Source organism: Motacilla alba, chromosome 22 (genome assembly GCF_015832195.1).
Source record: "Motacilla alba alba isolate MOTALB_02 chromosome 22, Motacilla_alba_V1.0_pri, whole genome shotgun sequence".
Classification (NCBI taxonomy): Eukaryota; Metazoa; Chordata; class Aves; order Passeriformes; family Motacillidae; genus Motacilla; species Motacilla alba.
The window spans coordinates 2554028-2575092 of NC_052037.1; the positions used below are offsets into that span (position 1 = coordinate 2554028).

Genomic DNA, 21065 nt, shown 5'->3' on the forward strand with positions numbered 1-21065 from the left:
CAACTGGGACACCAAACTCATCCAGTGGCTCCACACCACGCTGGTGGAGACCCTGAGCCTGCCCGTGCTGGCTGCGTACCTGGATGCCCTGCAGACCCTGAAGGGAAAGGTGATAAAAGCAGGAGGAGGCTTGGCTGTGGCAGCTGGCGGAGGGGAGAGGCCGGAATTGTCGTCCCGTGGTTTGGGTGCGTTTTCTCAGTCCCCCCTGGCCTCTGCTCGCAGATCCCCACGCTGATCGACAGGATGCTGCTCTCCTCCACGGCCAAGACGGGGGCAGCAGGGGCTGAGGCGCTGTCCCTGCTGCTCAAGAGACCCTGGGACCCGGCAGTGGGTGTCCTGTCCCATAACAAACCAGTGAGTGCCCTGGGGGGTGTGGGAGTCCCGTGGGAGCTTCAGTCTCCCCCTCCTCTGCCTCTGTCCTCTCCCTGGGCTCTTCAAGTGATTTACACTTGGTCTGTGGATGGAAGGGACCCACCGGGATCATCAATCCTTGCACAGACACCCCAGAATTCCCCCCTGGGCATCCCTGGGAGCCCTGCACAGACACCCCAGAATCCAAAGGCTCCTGGAGCTCCGGCTGTGCCCATTCCCTGGGCAGTGCCCAGCAGCCTCTGGGGAAGAACCATTCCCAAATCCCACCCTGTGCCTGCCCTGGCCCAGCTCCAGCTGTCCCCTGGGTCCTGTCCCTGTCCCAGGGAGCTGTCCCTCAGAAAGGAGAGTCCCTCCTGTTGGAGAATTCCTCCTGGGTATCCCGAGGGAGCTTTGGTTTGGGAAGACAGTTAAAGAGCTGTGCAAGATCCTTCCCTGTTCCTCGTGGGGCAAGGAGGCCTTTGCTGGGAACGCTGCTGTCCCTGACACGGCTCCTGTTGGACTCTGCAGAGCAAGCTGCCCGGATCCCCCCTGATCCTCATCGCTTCCTCCGGCCCCGCCAACTCCCTGTTCCCCACGTCCCGACGGCACCGCTTCTGGCAGTCGCAGCTCTCCTGCCTGGGAAAGGTCTGTAGGGCTGGATCTGGGGGGCTGGATCTGTGGGGTTCTTCTGTGGGGTTCTTCTGTGGGGTTCCTCTGTAGGTCAGGCTCTGTGGGGTTCCTCTGTGGGTCAGGCTCTGTGGGGCTCTTCTGTGGGGTTCCTCTGTAGGTCAGGCTCTGTGGGGCTGCCTCTGTGGGGTGGCTCTGTGGGGTTCCCGACGTTGTCCCCAGCCCTGCTGGCTGTCACTGACGCTGTCCCCAGCCCTGCTGGCTGTCCCTGATGTCCCCTTTCCCTCACAGGTGATCCCCATCGCCACGTCCCTGCTGAACAACGGCAGCGGGGTGGGAGTGCTGCAGTGCCTGGAGCACATGATCGGCGCTGTCAGGGGCAAGGTGGCCGAGGTGAGGGACAGCAGGAGGTCCCCCCGTGCCCCCTGCCCCGTGCCCAGGGGAGCTGTGCCACCCTGGGCATCGTCCCAGTGTCTGTCCCAGCTCTCCAGCTTTGTTTTGTGTCCCACAGATCCACAACCACTTCTCTCACAAGCAGATCATCCTGATCGGGTGGAACACGGGTGCCTTGGTGGCCTGTCACGTGAGTGCCCCGGTGCCCTGTGTCCTTGGGGGGCACAGGAGGAGTGTGGGGCTGTTAGAGCAGGTCCACAGGAGGCCATGGAGCTGCTCCAGGACTGGACCTGGGATGGGATGTGTCCCTGCTGGGCTCTGGGAATGCTGAGCTGGGATGGGATATGTCCCTGCTGGGCTCTGGGAATGCTGACTGCTCTCTCCCTGCCCAGGTTTCTGTGATGGAATATGTCACTGCTGTCGTGTGCCTTGGCTTCCCACTGCTCACCGTGGACGGCCCCAGGGGGGTAAGGACCAGATGGAGCTGCTTCAGGAGCTCTGCTTGTCTCTAAACCTCCCTGGCTTGTTTTGCGGAATGGTTCCTGGAGAATTGGCTGATTTTTTGGGGGAATGTGGGTGTCCCTGTTGTTTGGAGGAGGGGCTTTAGCAGCCCTGCTGGGATTCTTGATCCATGGCTGGCGTGAGGAGTGCTCTTGGCTTGTCTCTGCTGTGGTGTGCTTTGGGAGCTCCTTCCTGGGGCCTGGATCCATCATTATCCATGTCCCATGTCCCTCGTTATCCGTGTCCCATGTCCCTCATTATCCATGTCCCATTATCCATGGCCTGGATCCCTTGCTATCCATGGCCTGGCTCCATTTTTCCCTGTCCCGTGTCCCTCCTTATCCCTGTCCTGGCTTCCTTATCCATGTCCTGTGTCTCTCGTTATCCCTGTCCAGTGTCCCTCATTTTCTGTGTCATTTCCACGGGAGCCCAGGTTTGTCCCTTGTGGGTGTGACAGCCCAGGGACTGGTGATGGACCCAGCCATGTTGAGGAGTGGCTCCTTCCAGGGGCAGTGGAATTCCATTGGAAAGGTTCCATTTTCTGGGGCACGCTGCAGCTCCGGCAGAGTTTCCCTTTGGGCCTCACCCCGGGATCTCCTGAGCCCATCCTGGGCTTGCAGCTCCATCCCTGCCCTGTTGCAGGATGTGGATGATCCCCTCCTGGAGATGAAGACCCCGGTGCTCTTCGTCATCGGGCAGAACTCCCTGCAGTGCAACGTGGAAGCCATGGAGGATTTCCGGGAGAAGATCCGGGCGGACAACAGCTTGGTGGTGGTGGGAGGAGCAGATGACAACCTCAGGTGAGGTTCTGTCCTCCTGGGAATTCTGGGCAGCACCTGAGCGTGCTGGGGATGCCAACCCCAAATCTGGTGCTGGAACGAGGTGGGAATTGCACGGGAATATTCCAGACTTGTCTGTGTTGGGAATAACTGCAGGAAAAACCCCTATGGGAATGGGCCTGGTTTAGGGCTGCACCAGCAGCGCAGAGGAGGTTTTGGGGCATCCCAGGAGTCAGGAATCTCTAGCAGTGAAAATCCATAAAGGAGAGGAAAGGAAGTGACCTTAAACTGACGCTGGCTGTGAAGGCAGAGCTCTGAAAGGTCAGCTTGGCTTTGCAAAACGCTTTGGGGAGTTGCAAAAAGGATCTTTGTCCTCGTTGGGTGAAGAATGATGGGAGCGTGCTCGTGGAAAAGTGTGGATTTCCACCTGGTTTGGTTCTTTTTTATCCTCTAGGATAAGCAAAGCCAAAAAGAAGTCAGAAGGCCTGACCCAGAGCATGGTGGACAGGTGCATCCAGGTACCCACGGGGATCAGGAAAAGGAAGGAGTCAGTGCTGGAGTGTCCCAGGTCACAGCAGGGATGGGTTGGATTGGAGGGAATCTTCTCCTCAGGGGGGTTTGGGAGGGAGGAGTGAGATCCCTGCGGGTGCCCCTTACCCTGAGCAGTTTCCTGAGTGTCCCAACACATCTGCTTGAGGACACAGCAGCATTTTGGGAGAAACCACTGTGGTTTTTCCCCACAAGTCCTAAATTGGTGCTTTGTGAGCTTCACTGAGAAATCCACGCTCTGTCTGTGAGGTTTTGGGGATTTCCTGCAGGATACCAAACCCACAGAGTATCCCCCTGGGAATGCTTCATTTCCTTGCTTCGAGCTGTGCAGCTCCATTGCTCAGAGACCTGCCCAGCGCTGAATCCCACCGTTTCTCCCAAAATTCCCAGGATGAGATTGCAGACTTCCTGACAGGGGTGCTGACCCGGGCCGAGAGCCACTCGGGCTCCGAGCCCCGCGACCTGGACGCCGAGAGGAAGAAGAAGCCCCGTGAGTGCAGCAGGAGGGATCTGTCCTTCGAGCTGCCCGAGAGGAGCAGCAGACCCGCCTCCCCTGCAGCCAAAGTGCCAGCCTCGCCCTCAGGCTCCGAGGTGAGGGCTCCTCCCAGCCTAATTCCAGCTGGGGGTGTGCAAAGAGGGGCTTTTGTGCCACCAGAATCTCCCAAATCTGTGCTGAGCGTTGGGACAGGGAGGTGAGAGGATACCCAGGGGGACGTGGCCTCAGGGGAGGTTTAGATGAAAGATTTGGGAAAATCATCTCCTGGGAAGGGTTGTAAGGCTTTGGATGTTCAAAACACAGCTGGATGTGGCACTCGGGGACAGGGGTTGGTGGTGACCTTGCTGTTGACAATGGCATTGATCCTGAAGGTCTTTCCCAGCCTTAAAAATCCCAGGATTCTTACGGTGAGGGGAACGAGTGCTCAGGGCCACGGCTGCCCCAGGCAGACATGGGCTGAGTGTCCGTCTGTCCCAGCAGGACCTGTCCAGCGTGTCCAGCAGCCCCACGTCCAGCCCCAAGACCAAGGTGGCCGCGCTGGCCCTGCCCAAGCCCAGCCAGGTGGGCCCCACGCAGCTGCAGAGGAGGCCGGTGCCGAGGCCCGACGCCGTCCTGACCCACAAGCAGGCCCAAGGTAATTCCCTGCAGCTTCCCCACCCTTCCAGCAGCTGCAGCTTTGGGATTTCTCTCTCTCTGGACCTGTGCTGGTTCTTGTTTTGCCTGTCCTGTGTTGAATTCCGAGCTCCCCCTGGCAGCTTTCTCTGCAGCTCGGCGCCTGTCGCTGCCTCGGAGGGTTGGAAATGTTGGAAATGCGTTCCTGCAGCTCGGGGAGCCTTGCTGCTGTTGGGACTGGGGAGGATTTTCTCTCTGGCTGACCCTGTAGCCGTGCTCTGATCCTTTTGGGACACCCTGGGCTGGTGTGTCCTTCAGGGCTGCCTGGGGACACCCCGAAGGTGCTCAGGAGATGGTTGAGGCTGTTGCATTGAGGTGGAAACCGGATTTGGGGAATTCCAGAACCATCCTGTGGGAAACCTGCTGTGGAGAAGGAGCCAGCTTGAGCTGTGGGGTTTTGTGGTTTTGGTTAAAAACCTTCAGTCTGGTGAACTTTGGGAGCTCAGGGAGTGCTTCTGTGGCTGAAGATCCCTCCTGGCACATTCCAGCAGCACCTGGGGGATGGCTCTGCATCCTCCCTTCTCTCCTTGCTGTGCTCAGGACAGACCTGGGGGTGTCCCCTGCAGCAGTGACCCTGCACATCCATCAGTGTCCCCTGCAGGTCCGTGGGTGTCACCTGCAGCTGTGACCCTGCACATCCATCAGTGTCCCCTGCAGGTCCATGGTTGTCCCCTGCAGCTGTGACCCTGCAGGTCCCTGCTGGCTCGGGATGGGCTCCAGGGGGAAGCTGCAGCCTGGGTCTGCCTCATTGCTCAGCCCAGGCACTGAAGGGCAGGAGGAGGCTCTGTGATGGAGCCGTGTCCTGGTGCCTGGTTTTGGTAGGAATGCTGGGATGATTTCCAGTGCCTGGTTCTGTCAGGAATTCTGGGATTGATTCCCAGTGCCTGGTTCTGTCAGGAATGCAGCTCTGGGGTTTCCTGTGCGTGGGAGCTGGGCTGGCACCGAGGGAGCTGGGCTGGCACCGAGGGAGCTGTGCACGGCCCCGTTCCCTTCCTGGCACCCCGAGCCACCCCAGCAGCCCCTTCTGTGTCCCCCAGTTCCGGTGGTGGCCTCCGAGCACTCACAGGGGGCTGACAAGGACGATGGGAGAGTGCAGCTGAAGAGGCAGCAGAGCCCCAGCCCCACCCCGAGCTCCAAAGCCTCCAAACGAGCCAAAATCAAGGTGACCATTGTGTCCCACGGAGATGCCGCGGGCACCGGAGCAGCCCCCAGCAGCCAGGCTGAAAGTGAGTTGGCACCTGGCTGAGGCACCTGGCAGGGCCTGCAGGGAGGGGGCTGTGCTTTCTTAGTCCTGGTTTTATCTTAGTCCTGGTTTTATCTTAGTCCTGGTTTCATCTTAGCCTGGTTTTTGGAGGATGTAGCTGCAGGTGTGAGTGCCTGGGGGACCTTGGCAGGAGCCATTTTCCCACGGCCTTGGAATTCCATGGAATTCCACCCTCGTGAGGAACAGCCTGGAGCTGGAGGGGATCCTGCAGCTCCCTCTGCTCAGCACCTTCCTCTGGAGGCCCAGAGCTGCTGGGAGCAGGATGGATACTGGTGCTACTGGGAGCAGGGTTCTGGTGCTGCTGGTGCTGCTGGGAGCAGGGTTCTGGTCCTGCTGGGAGCAGGGTTCTGGTGCTGCTGGGAGCAGGGTTCTGGTGCTGCTGGGAGCAGGGTTCTGGTCCTGCTGGGAGCAGGGTTCTGGTCCTGCTGGGAGCAGGGTTCTGGTGCTGCTGGGAGCAGGGTTCTGGTGCTGCTGGGAGCAGGGTTCTGGTCCTGCTGGGAGCAGGGTTCTGGTCCTGCTGGGAGCAGGGTTCTGGTGCTGCTGGGAGCAGGGTTCTGGTCCTGCTGGTCCTGCTGGGAGCTGGGTTCTGGTCCTGCTGGGAGCAGGGTTCTGGTTCTTCTAGGAGCAGGGTTCTGGTGCTGCTGGTCCTGCTGGGAGCAGGGTTCTGGTCCTGCTGGGAGCAGGGTTCTGGTCCTGCTGGACCCCTCTCTCCCGTTGCTCCCGCCTGGCCCCCGCTGCTGCCTGGGGGCTCGTGGTGAAGTTGCTCCCTCTGGAAGAGTTCCGTGCCCTCCGGATCCCCCGCCCGGCCGAGCTGCCCGCTCTGCTGATCCCCGTGGGGCTGGAGTGTGGCAGGCCCCCCTGGCGTCCCCATCCCAGCGAATCCCAGCTCCCATCCTGCCCCTGCACCTGCAAAAAGCCCAGGAAGAGCCGGTGGGCTCCATCTTCCTGCCGCAAGACACAAACCCATATCCTTCTGGAAGGTTCCACTTGATCTTCTGGCACCTTTGAAAAACCTCTTGCTTTCCAGAATCGCTTTTTTTTTAAATTATTATTATTTTTTTTTAATTTTCCCAACTTTACTTCTTTCCACAGAAAGGAAATGAGTGGCAGCAGTAAACATGAACCCAAACGAGAGTTGCCTCTTTGCCAGGAGGAATGCACGAGGATGGAATGCAGTTGGATCCCCCCAGTGCTGCAATAAACAAATTGACAAATCCCTTGACTTGGCGCATCCCTGTGTATTTTGTAAAGTGTCCTGAAGCACGAATCCTTACAAAAATCACCCAGATCCCAGCAATCCATCCATGCAACAGGAGGGGATTAGTGGACAGGACTTTAGGAGAGAGATTTGCGTTTGGTGGCAGGGGCCTGAGGTTCCTTAGGGATTTCGGGAGGCCGTTCCTTCCCTCCTGCCTCTGCAATCCATATCTTGTGTGTTCTAACCGGATTTTGCTCCTCCCAGTCTGGGATTCCCACAGAAGATGCTCTGAGAGCTTGGATGGGTGCTTGGAAAAAGGGGGATCCCGGCGGGTTTGTGGGGGACAGGAGCTGAGCCTTCTCCTTTCTGTTTTGCAGTTGTCTCCGGGAAGCCGCTGCCCCTGGGCCAAGCCGTGTCCAGCCCCAAGGAGCTCTCAGGGCTGCTCTCCACCCCAAAGTGAGTGGGAACTGGGGAGTTTTTGGGGTGGGATTTGGGGAAGGTTCTGTCCCCAGAGGGGAGGAGGTTTGGGGTGGGATTTGAGAAATCTTCTTCCCCAGAGGGGAGGAGGTTTGGGGTGGGATCTGGGAAAGGTTCTGTCCCCAGAGGGGAAGAGGTTTGGGGTGGGATTTAGGAAAGGTTCTTCCCCAGAGGGGAGGAGGTTTTAGGAAAGGTTCTGTCCCCAGAGGGGAGGAGGTTTGGAGTGGGATCTGGGAAAGGTTCTGTCCCCAAAATCTTTGCTCCCCGCTGGAGTTTTCTGGCCTGGGGGAGGCTCTGAAGCTCCCGTGGGGCCTGGGAGTGGCAGGAGTGGAGGTGCTGTGGCTGCGTCTGCTGTGATTTCCCAGCCTCGGGTTTGTTCCTCTCTGTCTTTGTGGTGGCTTTGGCAGAAATTCTGTGTTTAACCCTTCCCTCCTGGCACCTTTGCAATGAAAAGAACATTTTTGTTGCAAGGGCAGGGGAGAGGAGCCTCAAAGCAGCCGGTGAAGGGCACGAGCTGTGCACTGCTGGGGAGTAAATCTCACATTGACGCCTTTTTTCCATCCTAAAATAGAAATATTTTCAAGTTTTGGGGCACAGGGCTCTGATCTCATTCCCAGAGGAGCCGTGGAAGTGTTGGACAGGGCTCAGGGGCAGGTGTCCCTGCTGGTGGCACTTTAAGGCCCTTTCCAACCCAAACCATCCCAGGACTCTGTGATCTGGGATAGGAGAGGAAGAGCTGGTTTGAAGTCAATAAAGAAAATCCATTTTATTCATAACATTAAATTTTAAATAAATTAAAAACGGAGCTCAGACAGGGACAGTGCCTTTGGGGCAGGGTGACCCTGGGAGGTGAGCACAGCCACCAAGCTCTCCCAGTTTGGAAATCCTTGGATTTGGCTGCTGCCCCGGAAGCTTCTCTCGCACTCGATGATTTTTAGGGTTTTTCCAGCCCTGCTGTGCCTGTCCAGCTCAGCTCCTTCCCTCAGCCCTGCCTGTCCCAGCCCTCACCGGCCTCTCTCCCCTCCGTTTTAGGCTGAGCTCAAGCTCTGAGGCCTCGCTAAGCCCGGCTCAGCCCGGCATCCCCAGCAGCTCCGCCCCCAGCGCCTTCCACGCCCTGCAGAGCCGGCTGGTGGCCAGCAGCAGCCACGGCCTGCCGGCCCAGCCGGCCCCCGCCCTGCCAGGTACCCGGGCAGAGCTCACGGCCTTGGGGGGGATCCTCTGCTCGCCCTCCCCGGCCTGGCTGAGGTGGGAACGGTGGGAACGGCGGCGTTGGTGTGGGAAACAGCAAAACCCCAAACCCTGCCGCGTCCCGCAGCCTCCCCTCTGCGGCTGCAGCAGGGAAAGGGAGCCAGGCCAGGGGGCTGGGGCGAGATCTGGGGAGGGTTCTGTCCCCAGAGGGGAGGAGACTTGGGGTGGGATCTGGGGAGGGTTCTGTCCCCAGAGGGGAGGAGGTTTGGGGTGGGATCTAGGAAAGGTTCTTCCCCAGAGGGTGCTGGGCACTGCCCGGGGAATGGGCACAGCCCCGAGGCTGCTGGAGCTCCAGGAGCTTTTGGATTTTGGGGTGTCTGTGCAGGCCTCCAGGGGCTGGATTGGATGATCCCAGTGGGTCCCTTCCCGCTCAGGACATTCCCTGATCCCATAAACGAGCTGGGGGTGGGTCCCCAAAGCTCTCAGGTTGAAGAACAGCTGGGCCAGCCCCGGGATTTGGTGCTGGTGGCCCCTCCCAGGCTGACCCTGTCCTTCCCTGGCCTTGCAGGAGCAGCCTCTGCCAGCAGCCTGCTCCAGGGGCTGAGCTTCAGCCTGCAGGACATGGGCACCAAGGCCTCCAGCCTGGCCCCCAGCGTGGCCACCGCCGGCTCACCTGTGCAGGTCAGCAGCCCCTGGAGACCCCACGGGGCAGGGGAGGCTTTGGGGGGCAGAGGGAGCCTGGGTGGGAGATCAGGGGTGTGCTCTGGCTGTTCCTGGAAGGGCTCTGTGAGGAGCTGTGTCTGTGCAGGCAGCCCCAGGCTGCTGAGCTGGGAGGGATCAGTAGGAAAAGCCACCCTGGCACCTCTCAGCATCCCACTTGGAGCCACTCTGAGTTCCAGGAGGGGTCAGTGATCATTCCCTGGGAAAAGCCACCCTGGCACCTCTCAGGGTCCCTTTTTGTCCCACTCCAAGTTCCAGGCTGGGAGGGACAAATCCACCAGGACCAGCCCTGCCCATGGCCGGGGAGAAGTGTGGAACCCCAAAGGTTCTGCTGGAGAGGGGAGTGGCCATCCCGGCCTGGCCGGGCTCGACAGGAGCTCAGAGCTGTGCCTGTCCTTGCAGAGCTCGGCTTAGCTCTGCAGCAGCTCAGGGCTGTCCCTGTCCTTGCAGAGCTCAGAGCTGTCCCTGTCCTTGCAGAGCTCAGGGCTGTCCCTGTGGCCCTGCAGGATCTCAGAGCTGTCCCTGTCCTTGCAGAGCTCAGGGCTGTCCCCCTGGCCCTGCAGCAGCTCAGGGCTGTCCCTGTGGCCCTGCAGGATCTCTGAGCTGTCCCTGTGGCTCTGCAGGAGCTCAGGGCTGTCCCTGTGGCCCTGCAGCAGCTCAGGGCTGTCCCTGTGGCCCTGCAGGATCTCTGAGCTGTCCCTGTGGCTCTGCAGGAGCTCAGGGCTGTCCCCCTGGCCCTGCAGCAGCTCAGGGCTGTCCCTGTCCTTGCAGAGCTCGGCGCTGAAGGCCCCCGCAGCCCTGCAGAGCCTGGCTGCCCTCGGCGCGGACGCGGGCGCCGTGGTGCGCACCATCCCCGTGGCCACCTCGCTGGCCCTGGGGAGCTCGGCCAGCGGCAAGCCCACGGCCATCCACCAGCTGCTGAGCAACGGGGGCCTGGCCAAGCTGGCCAGCAGCCTGCCCGGGCTGGCCCACATCTCCAACCAGGCCGCAGGTGAGCGGGAGGGAGGGAGGGAGGGAGGCGCTGCCCCTGCTCGGAGCTTTTTCCCCAAAGCTCCTCCTGCTCTGAGGGCTGGTGGATCCAGGAGGCCCCGTTGGGAGGTGGCTCCAAGAAGCCCCGTTGGGAGGTGGCCTCCGCCGTTCCTGGTGTCTCAGGGACGTTTCTGTGTGCTCTGCAGGCCTCAAGGCCCCGGCCACCATCACGGTGACGCTGAGGGGACAGCCCGGCCGCGTGGGCACCCTGAGCCAGGCGGGGCTGGGCACAGCTCAGCCCCAGCTGGAGGAGCAGCCCCAGGGCCCTCAGGTAAGGGGGACACCTCTCCTTGCTCACCTGGCCCTGCCGGGTGTGGCTGTTCCATCTCTGGGCTGTGAGGAGGGGGTGACAGGAGCCAGGGCATTGTCACTGTGTCACTGTGTCTGTCCAGGTTGGATTGTCCTTGGTACCATGGAACTGTGGGATGGTTTGGGCTGAAGGAGACCTCAAATCCCACCCCGTGCCCTTTTTGGGCTCAGAGGGACCTTAAATCCAACCCCGTGCCCTTTTTGGGCTCAGAGGGACCTCAAATCCCACCCCGTGCCCTTTTTGGGCTCAAAGGGACCTCAAATCCGACCCCGTGCCCTTTTTGGGCTCAGAGGGACCTCAAATCCGACCCCCACCATGGCAGGGACACTTCCCACTATCCCAGGTTGGTTTGGCTCGTGCTGTCCCAGACCTGACCCTGCCCCCATGGTGTCCAGGAGTTCCCAGGCAGAAATCTCAGCATTTTGGGATTTTCTTCCCTCGGCCTTCCCGAGTTTCTTGCACTGTCTGAGCTCAAATCTTGCAGCCCAGAGCTGGTGCCCCTCAGATCGGTGGGGACGGGTCTGAAATGGTGTCAGAGGCAGCTTTGGTGTTTTCCAATCCCCCTCAGAGCTGCCCTTGGTGTCCCTGTCACCTTGAAACCCTCTGGACACCCAGGAACAGGGCTGGGCCTGCTCTCCAGGCTGAGACCATCCAGGAAGGGGTTAATTTTTTTAGATCCCGACTTTACAACTGAGCCCGTGTGTGCTCCAAAGCAAACTGAAAGCAGCTCTGACAGGAAATGAGGCTTTGTTCCTAATTTTAGCCCTGACATCAGCAGGGGGGTTACGTAACCTTCCCCAGCAGCTGAGCTGAGATTCCCCTGAGGGCTCCGCAGCAAGCTGGGTTTAAATTTGGGGCTGAGCCGTGCTTTAGGGTGGGCACTTCCCTGTGGGCATGGCAGGGGTCTCCCCTGGGAGCAGGGTGAGGAGAAACCCGAGGGTTCGTGTGGCTGGGAGGTGAGGATCAGAGGAAAACTGGGTTTATCTTCTCCCTCAACTTCATCTTTCTCACTAAACTTGCACCTTGCGGGGTGTCTGTCCCCTGCAGTGTGGGGACAGCCACAGCTCTGCGTCCTGTGCTTCTCCAAGGGCTGGGGTTTGGGTGAGGATGGAGCTCCCAGCCCTTGGGGGCAGGAATTCCTTCCCCTTGCTGACCTCTGCCCTGCCAGGGACGCAGATTTCATGCAGTCAGGGCAGGCCTGAGCTGGGCCTGGCTGGAAAAGGTCACAGCATCCCAGAGGGGACTTTGGAGCCCATCCTGTCCCACCAGGGACACCTTTCCCTGCCCCAGGGTGCTCCGAGCCCTGCCCAGCCTGGCCTTGGGGGCTGCCCTGAGGGGCCTGGCTGGGCAGGAGCCCCGGGGCACCCTGCCCCAAGGAGGGACCTGGGGGGCAGAAACTGCAGGGAGAGAGGAACTCCTGAGGGAGCTGAGCGGGGAAATGCTTCCTGGGGAGCTGGGGGTGGAGCTGCGCCAGTCTGGGTGCCCTGGCAGTGGAGCTGTGCCAGGTTGGGTGCCCTGGCATTGGGAGCTGTGCCAGGTTGGGTGCTGGCTCTGGGTGCCCTGGCAGTGGAGCTGTGCCAGGTTGGGTGCCCTGGCATTGGAGCTGTGCCATTTGGGTGCTGGCTCTGGGTGCCCTGGCAGTGGAGCTGTGCCAGGTTGGATGTTTGGTTGCCCTGTCTGAGCTGTGCTGGGTTGGGTGCTGGCTCTGGGTGCTCTGGGTGCCCTGGCAGTGGAGCTGTGCCAGGTTGGGTGCCCTGGCAGTGGAGCTGTGCCAGGTTGGATGTTTGGTTGCCCTGTCTGGGCCGGGCCAGTGCTGGGGCATGAACCAGGCTCGGGGGGGACGTTCTGCAGCCCAGGGCGGGCAGGATGTCCCCAGAGCACTGACCCTGTCCCCTTGTCCACAGTGAGCACACGGAGCCCCTGTGGCGTGCGGGGCCAGGCTGGCAGCGCTGGCTGGGGCTGCCCTGCGCCAGCCCACGGTGGCACCTGTCCTGCAAGGCACCTCCAGGACGCTGTGGGGACACTTTGGGGACACCGTGGGGCTGGCCAGCAGCAGCCATGCTGTCCTGGGGGCTGTGGGGACCCCCAGAATTCCCGGAGGGTGGGAAAGGGGGGGTATTTTTCTGGGTTTGTTGCTGTTTAATAAAAAAAATTCCCTTTTTTAAATTTTTTTTTTAAATTTTGTTGTGCTTTTGGACTGAGTTTGTGGCTGTGGCCACTCCGGGGGTGGCTTTTGGTGAAGGGTGGATTTTGTGAGTGGTGGAGGCTGGAGGGACAGAGCAGGGAAGGATCCAGGGAAGGATCCATGCTGAAAAGAATGGAGAAGTCATAAAATAATCCGAGAATCCTGCGATCTGCTGAGAGGCAGGGGACCCACTGGGATCATCCAAAGGACCTGGGGGCAAAAATCACCTGGGGGCAAAAAAGGACCCCGAGGCACAAAGGAGCTGGAGGGAAAAGGGGACGAAGAGGCAAAAAGGATTCTTGGAGGCAAAAAGGAGCTGGAGCTGTTGCTGGGCCAGTTCCCACCTGGACACGGGGCTGCTCCATGGAATTGCTGCCATTCCCCCAAAACGGAGGTGGAAAAGCTCCTCCTTCCCTCCCCGCAGACGAGTCCTCAGCCCTGCAGCTCTGGGTTCAGGGAGAGGATCCCCCCACGCCCTGCCCTGATCCCGAGGGCACCCCAAACTCTCTGCCAGGCAGCTTTGTTCCCTTTCCACCTCCGCTGGAGCGACCCGAACCCCGAACCCGGCTGCGGGGGCCCAGGGATGGGAAGAGCCATCCCCCAGCTGTGCCCCGGCACGAACAGAGACCTCCAGCACCGCTTTTGCTGCCTTTTTTTATCGATTTCTCTGTGGATATATAGAAAATAGAACCGTGGGGCGCCCCCAGCGCAGCCGCCGCCGGCTACGAACGGCTCTGAGCTGGGCGATCAAATCCCAGCCCGGACTGTCCCCTCGCTGTCCCCTCGCTGTCCCCTCGCTAGGGCCTGCCGTGGTGCGGGAAGGCCGGGACGTGCGGGGAGCTGCAGGAGCGCTGCCCGTGCCACGGAGCCGCCGGGTACAACCGCGGCGAGCTCCCGTAGGACGCGGGCGAGCGGCCGGCGCCGGTGGCCAGCGGGCGGCACAGCTCGGAGGCCACCACCAAAGGGCTGGGGAAGGCCGGGATCACCACGGGGCTCACGGAGAGCGCCGGGGCCACCGGCACGCCCTGGGTTCTCAGCTGCTCCAGGGGGCTCCCGAAGCCGCCCGGGAAGTGCAGCGCGGCTCCCTTGAAAGCGTCCGGCGGCAGCGGCGCCGCGAAAGCCGGAGTGGCCACCACGGCCTTGGGTTTGGCCAGCGCTTGGCTCCGCCTGTCCCTGCCCTCCCTGGCCAAGGGGGACACGGCGCGTGATTTGGCAGCGGCGCCGAAGGGCTCCTCGTCCTCCTCCTCATCATCATCATCATCATCATCTTCCTCCTCCTCCTCCTCGTGGCGGCCGTGGCCGGCCCGGCCGAAGGTGGCCCCGGGGGGCACCCAGCAGGCCTGGACAGCGGCGGCCCGGCCCTCCCACGGCCGCCCCGCCGGGCTCCGCAGCTCCGCGGGCTGCTCCAAAAAATCCTTCAGGCCGGAGAAGTAGCCCCAGAGCGGGGGAACCCCGGCGGGCTGCGGGCCCTCGCTGCGGTAGGCGTGGAAGTAGCCGGTGAATACCGCGGGGGCCGCGCCGCCGTCCTGCGGGCAGCCCTGGCTGTCTCTGCCCGCCGGGGATGCGCTGCGGGCCGGGCCCGCCTCGCCCGGAGCTCGGTCCGGAGCTGCCCAGGGCTCCGGGCTCCTCTGCTCGGCCGGCCCGGGGCCGGGCAGCGCGGGCGGCTCGGGGCCGCTGTCGCTCGGTGCCCGGCGGCCCTCGGGGCAGTGGCGCTTGTGGCGGTGCAAGGACTCGGCCTCGCTCACCTGCGCCAGCAGCTTCTTCTTGGCCAGCGGGGACATGATGGGGTGGTTCCCTTTGGAGTAGAAGCTGGAGAAGAGGCGCTTGTAGGTCTCGCTGTGGCTCCTGCAGGGGCTGGCACACCTCCCCGAGGGGCTGGGGGCCGGCACGGCCGGGCTGGAGCGTCCGTCTGTCCCCCGGCCCCGCTCCGCCGCGTCCTCCGCGCCGGCGGCCGCCTCCGGCCGCGCCTTGTCCGGAGCCACCTGCGGGCGGAGGGGTCGCGCTGTGGCTGCCGCAGCCCGGGCTGGGCTCTGGCCGCCCTGCCGCCCTCCGCTCCCGTCCCCCGGCCCATCCCTCCCTGCCGCCCTCCGCTCCCGTCCCCCGGCCCATCCCTCCCTGCCCTGCCCGGCCCCGGGCGGGTTCCGCAGCGAGCGCGGCCCCGGCGCTGCTCCCGCCCCGTCCGGAGGGGCCGCGCACCTGCTCGCGGCCCTTCTCCTTCCTGGCCCTCTTGCTCTTGTCGTCCTTGGAGACCTTGTACTGCCGCCGGGGTTTGCTGGGGGGCAGCGGTTTGTCCTCCTCGCCCTTGAGGTGCCGCACGTAGGGAAGGACGAGCCTGCGGAGCGAGCGGGGAGCGCGGTGAGCGCCGCGCCGGGGGAAACTGAGGCACGCGGCGGGACGGCCAACCCCCGGGCCCGGCCCGGTCCCACCTCTCGTAGTGGCGCCGGGTGCAGGTGGCCGCGCTGGTGCTGCCGGGGCTGCCCCCGAGCTCGTCGTAGACGTTCTTCCAGAGCCGGCGGCCCGTCACCTGCGGCGGGAGGGAGGGACGGGTGAGCCCCGGCACCCAGGGGACACCCCGGCACCCAGGGGACATCCTGGAACCTAGGGGACACCCCGGAACCCAGGGGACACCCCGGCACCCAGGGGACACCCCGGCACCCAGGGGACATCCTGGAACCTAGGGGACACCCCGGAACCCAGGGGACACCTTGGCACCCAGGGGACACCCTGACACCCAGAGGACATCCTGGAACCCAGGGGACACCCCGGCACCCAGGGGACACCCCGGAACCCAGGGGACATCCTGGAACCCAGGGTACACCCTGACACCCAGAGGACATCCTGGAACCCACGGGACACCCCGGAACCCAGGGGACACCCCGGCACCCAGGGGACATCCTGGAACCCAGGGGACACCCCGGAACCCAGGGGACATCCTGGAACCCAGGGGACACCCCGGAACCCAGGGGACACCCCGGAACCCAGGGGACATCCTGGCACCCAGGGGACACCCCGGCACCCAGGGGACATCCTGGAACCTAGGGGACACCCCGGAACCCAGGGGACACCTTGGCACCCAGGGGACACCCCGGCTCCACGGCCAGCGCTCACCAGCTCGTAGGCTCCCAGCTTCTCCACGGCCTTGTAGATCTTCCAGAGGTTAACTGGGAATGAATAGAGGGGACAAGCTGAGGGTCAGGAGGACACGGGACCTGAGCACGGCCACCCCCCCGTCCCTGTCCCTGTCCCCGGGATGGGGGGGACATACTCTGCTTGAAGCCGAGGTGCGGGATCCTCTCGATGGGCGTGTGCCGCTCCTTCATGAACTTGTAGAGGCTGACGAGGAAAGCCTCCTCTTCCTCCTTCTCCTTGTCCTCCTCGTCCTTGTCCTCCTTGTCCTTGTCCCCACCTTCTCCCACCGCCTTGTCCCTCTCGGCGCCATCCCCGGCCCCTGGTGCATCCTGCGGGACACGGGGCTGAGTTTTGGGGGAGCCTCCTGCCCCTCCGCCCGCACCCCCGTTCCCCGCAGCCGGGAGAGCTCCGTGTCCGTTCCCCGGGGAGCTCCGGACCCGCTCCCGCCGCCCGGGAGCTCGGGGCCGTTCCCGGGGGCGTTCGGGGAGCTCCGTGCCCGTTCCCCGGGGAGCTCCGGACCCGTTCCCGGGGGCGTTCGGGGAGCTCCGGACCCGTTCTCCTCACTCCGGACCCGCTCCCGCCGCCCGGGGAGCTCGGGGCCGTTCCCGGGGGCGTTCGGGGAGCTCCGTGTCCGTTCCCCGGGAAGCTCCGGACCCGTTCCCCGCCGCCCGGGGAGCTCGGGGCCGTTCCCCGAAGCTCCGCGGCCGTTTCTCGGGGAGTTCGGGGCCGTTCCCCGAAGCCCCGGGGCCGTTCCTCGGGGAGCTCGGGGCCGTTCCCCGAAGCCCCGGGGCCGTTCCTCGGGGAGCTCGGGGCCGTTCCCCGAAGCCCCGGGGCCGTTCCCCGGCAGCCCCGGGCCGGTGGCCAAGTTGGTCAAAGCGCTGGATGCGGGCGAGCGCACGAGGAGCGGCTTCCAGGAAAACAGACGGGCAGAAATTCCGAAATTCAGCCCCCCCCGCGCCGCCGCCGCCTTTCTCAGCTAAAAATGTTCCTCGTTTGTTTGTTCTACATTTTCCGGAGTTATAAAACTTGTTGCTATTTTTGGGCAAAGAAGCTGCTCGGCTCCCAAGTCCGTCCTTTTCTATTTTTTTCAGTCTTTTTTTTTTTTGTTCTTTTTGTTCTTTCTATTCATTTACCGGCTTGTGACAGACACCGGATTTTAACGGCTGAAAGAGTTCAAAGCTTTCTTTTTTTTTTTCCTCTTTTCTTTTTTGGGTTTGTTTTTTGGGGTTTTTTTTTTTGGTGTGTGTGAAATAAAAAGCTGCGGGGCGGGCGGGGGGGAGGGAAAAGCTCCAGCGCCACAAAATCCAAACCCCTTTTCCTCACGAGGATAAAAAAATAATCACAAAAACGATCCCGTTCCTATGGGACCGCTCCCTTCTCCCCCCAAAAATGCCATTTTTGGCGCGTTGCCCCCCTCGCCCCCCACCCAAAGCCGGGAATTTCCCATTTCTCGGCCTCGCCCTCACTTCCACCGGCGGCCAAAGCGCTGCCCGCGCTCCTCCCTCCCTGCCCCGAATTTTGGGGCGTCCAGCACCCCCCAAACCGCCCCGGGGTGCACTCACGGCGGGGCTGGGGGGGTCCCGGGGGTCTCCTTGCGGCTCTTGGTTCTTCTCCATGGGGGGAAAATCGCAGCTTTTGGGTTCGGGACGGGACCTGGCAGGGAAAGAAACGGGGCGAGGGTGAGACCCCGAATGGCCGCTGCTCTCCCGAAATGACGGGGCAGTCGGAGGGATCTGGGGTTGCCCGTCGGGCACCGGAACCGGCCCGAGGCTGCTCCGTCCGTGCCTCCCCCTGCGCCCCCCGTTCCGGGCCCGCCGCCCCCGAATCCCCCCCCTCCCGTTTTTGAGGAAAAACCCCGGGAAAAGGGCGAAAAGCGGCGATGCCAACCTGGGGAAGGGGCGGGGCGGGCAGAGGGGGTCCCGAGGGGGTCCCCAGGTGCTCCCCACCCCCCCGGTGCCCCCCGGTCCCCCCCGGGCCCCCGGTCCCGCTCGCGCTCACCGGCCGCGCCCGCGCCACGTGACCGAGGGGCGCGCCCGATGGGCGGGGCGGCCGCGCCCCTCCGCTGCCCATTGGCCGGAGCCGACACGCCCCTTCTCCTATTGGGCAGCCGCGCGGGCTGTCCCCGCCCCCCGCGTGGGGCACGGCGGGAGTGGTAGTCCCGGAGCGGGGCACGCGGGTGCCCAGGTGTGTTTCACAGGCGCCAGGTGAGTGCAGGTGGGCACGGCCAGGTGCCCGTGCCCGTGCGCAGGTGGGCACTGGGTGTGTGCAGGTACAGGTGTGCGGCAGGTGCCACACACACACAAGCACGGGGGTTTATCAGGTCCAGGTGACACGCACAGGTGCGCAGCTACAGTGTCACACTCACCTGTGTGTGCAGGTACCGGTGTCACACACTCACCTGTGTGTGCAGCTACAGTGTCACACTCACCTGTGTGTGCAGGTGCCGGTGTCACACACACCTGTGTGTGCAGCTACAGTGTCACACACACCTGTGTGTGCAGGTACCGGTGTCACACGCACACCTGTGTGTGCAGCTACAGTGTCACACACACCTGTGTGTGCAGGTACCGGTGTCACACACTCACCTGTGTGTGCAGCTACAGTGTCACACTCACCTGTGTGTGCAGGTGCCGGTGTCACACACACCTGTGTGTGCAGCTACAGTGTCACACACACCTGTGTGTGCAGGTACCGGTGTCACACGCACACCTGTGTGTGCAGGTACCGGTGTCACACACACACCTGTGTGTGCAGCTACAGTGTCACACTCACCTGTGTGTGCAGGTGCCGGTGTCACACACACCTGTGTGTGCAGGTACCGGTGTCACACACTCACCTGTGTGTGCAGCTACAGTGTCACACTCACCTGTGTGTGCAGTTACAGTGTCACACTCACCTGTGTGTGCAGGTGCCGGTGTCACACACACAGGTGTGCAGCTACAGTGTCACACTCACCTGTGTGTGCAGCTACAGTGTCACACTCACCTGTGTGTGCAGGTACCGGTGTCACACACTCACCTGTGTGTGCAGGTACCTGTGTCACACACTCACCTGTGTGTGCAGCTACAGTGTCACACTCACCTGTGTGTGCAGGTGCCGGTGTCACACACACAGAGAGGGGTTTATCAGGTCCAGGTGACACGCACAGGTGTGCAGCTACAGTGTCACACACACCTGTGTGTGCAGCTACAGTGTCACACACACCTGTGTGTGCAGGTACCGGTGTCCCCCCGTGTCCCGCCCCCGCGGCCCCGGTTCGGTTCCCGGCACCGCTGACGCCGTTTCCTCCCTTCCCGGCGGCGCTCGGAGCGCAGGAAACCGCCGCGGCTTTTGGGGCAAAACGCGCCCGGTTCGGGGCTGAACGAGCCCCGCCGGGGCCAACACCCCCCGCGACCCCCGAGCCGCCGGTACCGATACGGTACCGATACCCCCGAGCCGCCGGTACCGGGCCGGGGGCGGCACCGGGCTCTAATTACGCCCCTAATGAGGTAACAGTCATTATCGCAGCGTTAATGCCGGGCGCTCCGGCGGCGGCGCTTTCCGAACTCATCCCGACCCCCGCCCCGCTCCTCAGCCCCCGGGGCCGCTCGTGCGCCCCGAATCACCCAAACCCCGCCGGTTTAGGCCCAAAGCGGCGGGCCCGGAGCGTCACGGCCCGGAATAGCGCGGGAGCGCTGCCAGGCCGTGACGGCGGCTGAGTAATGGGCTGAAGTCATCCTCCCCTCCCCATCCCGCGCCGCCGGTTCGGCCGAACCCCCCCCGGCATCCCCGGGGGGCTCGGGAGGGGCCGGGGACCCCCGGGGGCGGCCGCGGCTGCGGGACCCCCGCGCGGCTCCCGGTGCGCTCGGTCTTTGGGGTCCCCGGCCGGTCCCGCTCGGGACGCGGCGGGCGCGGGGAACGCGCGGCTGGGGGCGAGCCCCGGGACCCCCCCCGAGTCCCCCGGGACCCCCGGACTCACCGGCGGAGCAGCGGGCAGCGCTGCGGGGCGGCCGGAGCGGAGCGCGGGTGCCGCGGAGCGGGACCGAGCCCGGGATGAGTCAGCCCCGCTCGGGGAAGTGGCGTGTGCGAGCCGCAGCCATTGACTCTTTCCTTACCGGAACGGACGCGCTTTTGGGGCTTCACCCCCCGCGCCCCGAATGACTGGGCCGGACTTTCCCGGCCCCGAAGCGCCGCTCCCCGCGGCGGAGCCGCCCCCAGGGCGGGGACACGGCGGGATGCTCCGGGCCGGCGGCGCCGCTCCCTTCCCGGCGGTGCCCGGCATCCCGGGGACGCCGTCCCTTGTCCCTTGTCCCGGGATTGGCAATGCCCGTCCCGCGGCACCGGAGCCGCTCGCACGCCGGGGCTCAGCCCCCCGAGAATCCCCCCAAGGCTTCGAGTCTTGAGAGAGAGCCCCGAAAAAAATGAGAGAAAAAGAAAAAAAAATCCCCCAGTGACTCATTTTGGGCCAAAAAGCCGAGAAAGCAGCGGCGGGGGAGGGCGGGACGGGCAGCGGGCTCCTGTCGGCCCTCCCGGGGTGGGAAGGGGGTGAAGGAGCCGAATAAATCCGGGATTCAGCGGGAATGGCTGAAACCAACCAGCAAAAAGCTCACTCGGGGTTTTTATTCCCGGTTTTTGTCCCGGCTGGGACGTCCGGAGCTGCGGGAAGGGGGGGGGTTGCCTCAGTTTCCCCTCGCTCCCGCTCCAGCCTTCCCAGCTCCATCGGCGCCGGGAGGGAAGGGATTTCAGGAATAAAGAAAGGGGTTTTAGGAACAGGTCGGGTTTCAGGGATAAATAAAAGGATTTTTAGGAACAGCTCGGGTTTCAGGAATAAAGAAAGGGATTTTAGGAACAGCTCGGGTTTCAGGGATAAATAAAGGGATTTTAGGAACAGCTCGGGTTTCAGGGATAAATAAAGGGATTTTAGGAATAGGTCGGGTTTCAGGGATAAATAAAGGGATTTTAGGAACAGCTCGGGTTTCAGGGACCCGGGGCCAGCTGAGCAGCCCTGGGTGGCTCCGCCAGTAGGAACCGTCCCGACCCCACAGATCCGAGGGTGGAAAATCCCGAAATCCTTCCGGGATTTCCTGAGGAGGCGCCCGGAGAGGAGCCCCGAGGGGCGCCGCTGCAGGTGGGAGCCCCCGGAGCCCCCTCCCCAGTGCCGGGACCCCTCCGTGGCCGGGTTCGGGACCGGGCGCCGCTCCGGGGAGGAGGAGGAGGA

At 63.2% G+C, this 21065-nt stretch overlaps 2 protein-coding genes and 1 long non-coding RNA gene across 8 annotated transcripts in view; 2 read left to right on the forward strand and 1 right to left on the reverse strand.

The window, feature by feature from the left end:
• The window catches only part of KANSL3 (KAT8 regulatory NSL complex subunit 3), an 18002-nt gene extending 5109 nt beyond the window's left edge, over nt 1–12893 (forward strand). The window contains exons 5-21 of one of the 5 annotated variants that reach the window (XM_038160461.1): nt 44–109; nt 223–354; nt 880–996; nt 1270–1371; nt 1490–1561; nt 1764–1838; nt 2515–2672; nt 3106–3169; nt 3591–3791; nt 4174–4330; nt 5406–5594; nt 7208–7286; nt 8340–8488; nt 9064–9176; nt 9987–10206; nt 10391–10515; nt 12459–12893. In XM_038160461.1, the coding sequence (XP_038016389.1) occupies nt 44–109; nt 223–354; nt 880–996; nt 1270–1371; nt 1490–1561; nt 1764–1838; nt 2515–2672; nt 3106–3169; nt 3591–3791; nt 4174–4330; nt 5406–5594; nt 7208–7286; nt 8340–8488; nt 9064–9176; nt 9987–10206; nt 10391–10515; nt 12459–12461 (2022 nt within the window). In that variant the 3' untranslated portion in view covers nt 12462–12893. The remainder of the gene's footprint in view (nt 1–43; nt 110–222; nt 355–879; nt 997–1269; nt 1372–1489; nt 1562–1763; nt 1839–2514; nt 2673–3105; nt 3170–3590; nt 3792–4173; nt 4331–5405; nt 5595–7207; nt 7287–8339; nt 8489–9063; nt 9177–9986; nt 10207–10390; nt 10516–12458) is intronic. The other 4 variants (XM_038160464.1, XM_038160466.1, XM_038160463.1 and 1 more) reach the window with 4 other exon arrangements.
• Nucleotides 12894–13379: 486 nt separating this feature from the next.
• Nucleotides 13380–20057, reverse strand: ARID5A (AT-rich interaction domain 5A). Of its 2 annotated transcripts, none has more exons than XM_038160509.1 (7): nt 19827–20057; nt 17431–17521; nt 16005–16197; nt 15848–15900; nt 15166–15263; nt 14936–15071; nt 13380–14721 (listed from the first exon to the last, which is right to left on the reverse strand). In XM_038160509.1, the coding sequence occupies exons 2-7, from the start codon at nt 17482–17484 to the stop codon at nt 13537–13539; spliced, it is 1719 nt and encodes a 572-aa protein (XP_038016437.1). In that variant the 5' UTR covers nt 17485–17521; nt 19827–20057; the 3' UTR covers nt 13380–13536. The 2 variants fall into 2 exon arrangements, with proteins under 2 accessions (XP_038016437.1, XP_038016436.1); XM_038160508.1 differs by lacking the exon at nt 19827–20057 and adding an exon at nt 17756–17870.
• On the forward strand, nt 18187–18874 carry LOC119710950. Its single transcript, XR_005259640.1, has 3 exons — nt 18187–18245; nt 18309–18331; nt 18798–18874. It is a non-coding gene; the product is annotated as an uncharacterized LOC119710950 (long non-coding RNA).
• Nucleotides 20058–21065: the final 1008 nt, after the last annotated feature.

Excerpts from the sequence above, each read along its gene's own strand:
- ARID5A (XM_038160509.1), bottom strand. The coding sequence starts at position 17,484 with ATGGAGAAGAACCAAGAGCCGCAAGGAGACCCCCGGGACCCCCCCAGC. Across the intron at positions 15,901-16,004 it reads GCACCTCGGCTTCAAGCAGA|TTAACCTCTGGAAGATCTAC; the intron begins GTATGTCCCCCC and ends ATTCATTCCCAG. Across the intron at positions 15,264-15,847 it reads AGCTGGGAGCCTACGAGCTG|GTGACGGGCCGCCGGCTCTG; the intron begins GTGAGCGCTGGC and ends CTCCCGCCGCAG.